The 7023-nt window shown below is 38.4% G+C and overlaps 1 protein-coding gene across 1 annotated transcript in view; it reads right to left on the bottom strand.

The window, feature by feature from the left end:
- The window catches only part of LOC107582333 (thioredoxin reductase 3-like), a 15564-nt gene extending 9157 nt beyond the window's left edge, over positions 1-6407 (bottom strand). The window contains exons 1-6 of the mRNA XM_016268130.1: positions 6396-6407; positions 6048-6108; positions 4729-4838; positions 2886-2952; positions 1567-1676; positions 111-218 (exon numbers count right to left, since the gene is read on the bottom strand). Of these exons, the coding sequence (XP_016123616.1) occupies positions 111-218; positions 1567-1676; positions 2886-2952; positions 4729-4838; positions 6048-6108; positions 6396-6407 (468 nt within the window). The remainder of the gene's footprint in view (positions 1-110; positions 219-1566; positions 1677-2885; positions 2953-4728; positions 4839-6047; positions 6109-6395) is intronic.
- Between the last annotated feature and the right edge of the window lie 616 nt (positions 6408-7023).

Below are 7023 nucleotides of genomic sequence, written 5' to 3' on the forward strand. Positions count from 1 at the left end.
TGACAAAGTGGCTCGCTTGACCTGAATTCACCCTACACACACACACACACACACACACACAGTATTTAAACAGCATTATAAATGAAGGATCTCCGTGTAATTTAACTCACCTTTGAGCACGCCAGACCACCAGAACCACCGCCAATGACGATGAGATCATAGTCGAACACCTCACTGCCTTCACCCAACAGCTTCTGCAGGACGCCATCTTTGTGTGCCTGTTACCACGGCAACAAACCCATCATTAGCAGGAGCATAAAAACGATGCTGATAAGAGGCATGGTGAAGAGGTGCTTGAGCATTATTCAGCTCGATTACCAAACGTCTCTCCCACAGAGCTGCTTTATACTCTACAGATAGATGCAATAGTGATTAGGCACTGATGAGCAGACATTTCATATATAGAAACCAAAAGCAGCCTTCTGATAGGGTAACTAACAAAAACTCAACAAATGAACAGGTGCATTAGTTTACAGTAGAAAAAAAAAAAGTCCTTAAAAATGAACCTCAATGCATGCATCTGTGTCACAGAATGGCACGTTTTAATGCATTTGGAGCATCATTGGTGCCATCAACAAGCTAAAATACTGCGAGAAGTTGCTTTTAATTATTTCTGGAATCGTGTCTGCCAATTTAAAAGTTACCAAGGTCAAGATATCCAGACAGTTAGATGCCAATTGAGAACAAACTCCAAAACAAATCATCACAACAGCAAAAATGACGTGCTAGCAGGGCTGAAAAAGTATTATTTATATAATTATAAGCATTACATTTTATATATTTTAAACAACACTTTGCAGCTTGATATAGTTCTAATATTTAATCAGGAGGTCTATGGCAACTCCCAGTCACAACTCACAAATCTATAAGACTCTAGAATTGTGTTTGCCATTTATAAATTCACAGAAATAAAAATCAAATGCTGACATGAGATATTTCAAAGAGTGAAACCGAAAGCCCTGCCCCGAAGCAGCGATGAGAGCAATTCCGTAAATTAAAAAGGATAGAATACCTTCTAGCAGACATGTGTGACAGTCAGCAACATTTTCATTACCTTTTAACAACCTATAATTATTCTTAAAAAAAAAATGAAAGGGTGTGTGAGGCTTTTGCAGCAGAAAGCTCACTAACTGAAGCATCCGCTCATGACCATCAGCTCCCCTTGACAGTGAACTGAAGCAAGAACTGCCTCAGAATGGAAAACCACTGGTTTTTAGTAAACCGTGTTGGAACAGCATGCATGAAATTACACTTTAGCAAATGCAATAGGTCACTTGGTTATTCTTCATTCGATAACTAAAGTTGCAGAGGTTCACACCATCAAATCTAGGAGAAAAATGAATGAAGAGTGAAAACTGTAAAACACCGTTTGCTTTTGGAAATGACATTATGTCTGCTAATAATTAACAAGAGGGGGAAAGTCTACGACCAACTAATTTCTCTGGTGGTCTTTGGCACGCACATGATAAAGCCCAGCAATTACGAAAACATTCAAAAGTCTGGCCAGTGAGACCCGGCGGGAAACATTGTCTTACACATGCACAGATCAGTCAGAAAAATCATCACCTTCATGGTTTTGTCACAGCCTCCGATGTGTTTCTTGTTGATGAAGACGTTGGGGACGGTTTTCTGCCCCGTCATCTCATGCAGCAAGTCCTGGTAGTTGGCTCCGTCCTCTGAAACACATCAGACATGATCAGTCAGGACCTCACCGCTCACGTTTCACATCTACACCACACGGGCAGCTCTCCAATAATCGAATCAGGTTCGGATCTGGCACTGCTCGTCTGCTTCTGAAAGCGATGTTTGGCTCCAAACACAGAGAGAAAAACACAGCAGCTAATCAGGTTTAGAGCGGTTCGCCAAAGAATCCATTATCAGGGTCATGCTACGAACATGAGATGAACAGCTGCGCATGGACAGCGAGATAAAGAGAGCATGAGATGTGAATGAGACATGGAGGAGGGTGCGGATGAGTCAATGAAAGCAAGAAGAGGAAGATTATTTTTAGACATTAGTAACTCTGGAGCTGGAGTGACTCAGCAGGTCGTCCGTCACGGCCAACACTTAAACATTAACTTAAGAGATTCAGCACAATGTTCAGAGAACACATGCAAGAGTACTTCAGCTCAACTCCGTCAATGAAGCAGTAAAAGTTCAATAACCTTAAACATGAACATTACATAATATTAGCTGAAGTGGAAACACATACAGATAACCTGCATAATCGGTAACCTTGCATATCAGGAAGAACTTCATGTAAAAACGCATGTTATGCAATTTCATGTTCAGCAAAACAAATGTAGTAAACATCTGGTTTGAGTACTTATGTAGTCAACAACTAGTCAGCTGTAATCTCAGAACCAGTTTCTGTAGATAGCACCCATCACTGACAAAATATTTAGACTCGCCAGTATTATAATTGGGCCCACTTGCTGGTGAAGATAAACAAATTAAAACACAATAGTGTGCAAAGCCTGAGACTACTAGAGAAAATGCATTTATTTCACATAGCAAAAAACTTTGTTGGTTTTGTTTTTCCCTTTAAAATGCTAAAACTTTATTTTTAGAAAAAAGAAAAACACTTGTTTTGAATTTTGTTTAATACCACACCAACTATTTTGATGGTGAAAACCATACTTGAGTTTATATTAATCTTAAGTACCTTAAAATAGAAATGAAACGCATTTAAGATCTTATTTCACCTAAAAATGTAATAAAGTGTTTCACATGCATTATTTCAGACGTGAATCTGCTACTACTTCCATCAGCTGAAGAATACAAAGAGCAGTGACTGGCACTTCCTCCGTGTCTCTCATTTCACTCCAAAGAAAGGAATTATTATAAAAGTCACTTAATATGCAAAATAGCTATTGTGCTCTTACCCATCAGGTCCAGCTCTATGGCATTACACTTGACATTCAGCTCTTTAAAGAGTTCCTTCACCTGGAATTAAAGAAAACCACACATGTTAGTGTTTCAACAAGACCTTTTCTCTTAGGCAGAAAAATATCCACCACAGCTTTTTAAAAGCACGGCATCACTAACTCCGGTGCATTAAAGGAACTGCATGAATAAACGCTCAGGTGATCAGTTAAGTACAAAACTACAAACGAGTAAAATCATTCAGGTTGTGGAAAGAACGGTGTGATCTACAGCTACTTTGTATTCTAATAATTCACAACCTGCTGGTTTAATTTCCATCACTAGTTTACTCTGAAAGCGGCAGCTCACATCTTCAGTCATGACCTACAGACCAAACCAGCTCATCTACCTGAACAGAAACTGTTATAATGTTTACAATTACTATAGATTATCTTAAAGTCTAAAACATAACATTGTACCCTTTGGATTATTGCCCTCCAACTAGGGGTGTGCGATATATATCGTCTGCGATAATATCGTCATTGTGGTTTTAACGATGTGCGATTTGACATTATCGAGTATTTTGCAAAAACCATTCAAAACATCCCTACAGAGCGTGACTAGTCTGTGCGCATTTAGTGTGTGTTCTTTCACTGCATGATTCAGTATTAAAATGCATTTAGAATGATCACAAATTCAAGACATGACGGCAGAAAATGTATACCACTTCATATAGTTACTCAATTTCACACGAAGAGTGCCGTTTTTCTCCAAAAATTACCATGATTACAAATGTGACATTGAATTCAATAAACAAGTTAATTAAGAGACGTACGTTTTAGACACCATATTGCTTGTTTTTGCTCTATTTCGCTAACAAAGATCATCCCGAATACAGCCACAGCGCTGTTTTGTGTCTCTGAGCAACATGACGGTGTTTCGTTCCTGAATGAATCACTCGTTTAAATGATTCGGTTCAATCGCAACGACTCACTTATTAACAGTGCTTTGCTGCCACCTGCTGGCGGCTTTCATTTCACCTTTATCTTTCTTTTCATGTTTTAAATCATTTCAAATATCAGTATTCAACGCTTTATGTTTAATATATCAAAACATTATTTATGCATTTGTAATTGCAGGTTAAATGCATTCATGTCTTGCATTAAACAAAATACATGTGTGTAAACGCATCTAGGGTAACTAACAAAAACTCAACAAATGAACAGGTGCATTAGTTTACAGTAGAAAAAAAAAAAGTCCTTAAAAATGAACCTCAATGCATGCATCGGTGTCACAGAATGGCACGTTTTAATGCATTTGGAGCATCATTGGTGCCATCAACAAGCTAAAATACTGCGAGAAGTTGCTTTTAATTATTTCTGGAATCGTGTCTGACAATTTAAAAGTTACCAAGGTCAACCAATTTAAAAGTTACCAAGGTCAAGATATCCAGACAGTTAGATCCCCTTGACAGTGAACTGAAGCAAGAACTGCCTCAGAATGGAAAACCACTGGTTTTTAGTAAACCGTGTTGGAACAGCATGCATGAAATTACACTTTAGCAAATGCAATAGGTCACTTGGTTATTCTTCATTCGATAACTAAAGTTGCAGAGATTCACACCATCAAATCTAGGAGAAAAATGAATGAAGAGTGAAAACACCGTTTGCTTTTGGAAATGACATTATGTCTGCTAATAATTAACAAAAGAGGGAAAGTCTACGACCAACTAATTTCTCTGGTGGTCTTTGGCACGCACATGATAAAGCCCAGCAATTACGAAAACACTCAAAAGTCTGGCCAGTGAGACCCGGCGGGAAACATTGTCTTACACATGCACAGATCAGTCAGAAAAATCATCACCTTCATGGTTTTGTCACAGCCTCCGATGTGTTTCTTGTTGATGAAGACGTTGGGGACGGTTTTCTGCCCCGTCATCTCATGCAGCAAGTCCTGGTAGTTGGCTCCGTCCTCTGAAACACATCAGACATGATCAGTCAGGACCTCACCGCTCACGTTTCACATCTACACCACACGGGCAGCTCTCCAATAATCGAATCAGGTTCGGATCTGGCACTGCTCGTCTGCTTCTGAAAGCGATGTTTGGCTCCAAACACAGAGAGAAAAACACAGCAGCTAATCAGGTTTAGAGCGGTTCGCCAAAGAATCCATTATCAGGGTCATGCTACGAACATGAGATGAACAGCTGCGCATGGACAGCGAGATAAAGAGAGCATGAGATGTGAATGAGACATGGAGGAGGGTGCGGATGAGTCAATGAAAGCAAGAAGAGGAAGATTATTTTTAGACATTAGTAACTCTGGAGCTGGAGTGACTCAGCAGGTCGTCCGTCACGGCCAACACTTAAACATTAACTTAAGAGATTCAGCACAATGTTCAGAGAACACATGCAAGAGTACTTCAGCTCAACTCCGTCAATGAAGCAGTAAAAGTTCAATAACCTTAAACATGAACATTACATAATATTAGCTGAAGTGGAAACACATACAGATAACCTGCATAATCGGTAACCTTGCATATCAGGAAGAACTTCATGTAAAAACGCATGTTATGCAATTTCATGTTCAGCAAAACAAATGTAGTAAACATCTGGTTTGAGTACTTATGTAGTCAACAACTAGTCAGCTGTAATCTCAGAACCAGTTTCTGTAGATAGCACCCATCACTGACAAAATATTTAGACTCGCCAGTATTATAATTGGGCCCACTTGCTGGTGAAGATAAACAAATTAAAACACAATAGTGTGCAAAGCCTGAGACTACTAGAGAAAATGCATTTATTTCACATAGCAAAAAACTTTGTTGGTTTTGTTTTTCCCTTTAAAATGCTAAAACTTTATTTTTAGAAAAAAGAAAAACACTTGTTTTGAATTTTGTTTAATACCACACCAACTATTTTGATGGTGAAAACCATACTTGAGTTTATATTAATCTTAAGTACCTTAAAATAGAAATGAAACGCATTTAAGATCTTATTTCACCTAAAAATGTAATAAAGTGTTTCACATGCATTATTTCAGACGTGAATCTGCTACTACTTCCATCAGCTGAAGAATACAAAGAGCAGTGACTGGCACTTCCTCCGTGTCTCTCATTTCACTCCAAAGAAAGGAATTATTATAAAAGTCACTTAATATGCAAAATAGCTATTGTGCTCTTACCCATCAGGTCCAGCTCTATGGCATTACACTTGACATTCAGCTCTTTAAAGAGTTCCTTCACCTGGAATTAAAGAAAACCACACATGTTAGTGTTTCAACAAGACCTTTTCTCTTAGGCAGAAAAATATCCACCACAGCTTTTAAAAGCACGGCATCACTAACTCCGGTGCATTAAAGGAACTGCATGAATAAACGCTCAGGTGATCAGTTAAGTACAAAACTACAAACGAGTAAAATCATTCAGGTTGTGGAAAGAACGGTGTGATCTACAGCTACTTTGTATTCTAATAATTCACAACCTGCTGGTTTAATTTCCATCACTAGTTTACTCTGAAAGCGGCAGCTCACATCTTCAGTCATGACCTACAGACCAAACCAGCTCATCTACCTGAACAGAAACTGTTATAATGTTTACAATTACTATAGATTATCTTAAAGTCTAAAACATAACATTGTACCCTTTGGATTATTGCCCTCCAACTAGGGGTGTGCGATATATATCGTCTGCGATAATATCGTCATTGTGGTTTTAACGATGTGCGATTTGACATTATCGAGTATTTTGCAAAAACCATTCAAAACATCCCTACAGAGCGTGACTAGTCTGTGCGCATTTAGTGTGTGTTCTTTCACTGCATGATTCAGTATTAAAATGCATTTAGAATGATCACAAATTCAAGACATGACGGCAGAAAATGTATACCACTTCATATAGTTACTCAATTTCACACGAAGAGTGCCGTTTTTCTCCAAAAATTACCATGATTACAAATGTGACATTGAATTCAATAAACAAGTTAATTAAGAGACGTACGTTTTAGACACCATATTGCTTGTTTTTGCTCTATTTCGCTAACAAAGATCATCCCGAATACAGCCACAGCGCTGTTTTGTGTCTCTGAGCAACATGACGGTGTTTCGTTCCTGAATGAATCACTCGTTTAAATGATTCGGTTCAATCGCAACGACTCACTTA

This window comes from Sinocyclocheilus grahami, unplaced genomic scaffold, assembly GCF_001515645.1.
Source record: "Sinocyclocheilus grahami isolate Dianchi unplaced genomic scaffold, SAMN03320097.WGS_v1.1 scaffold43.1, whole genome shotgun sequence".
In the NCBI taxonomy this organism is placed as follows: domain Eukaryota; kingdom Metazoa; phylum Chordata; class Actinopteri; order Cypriniformes; family Cyprinidae; genus Sinocyclocheilus; species Sinocyclocheilus grahami.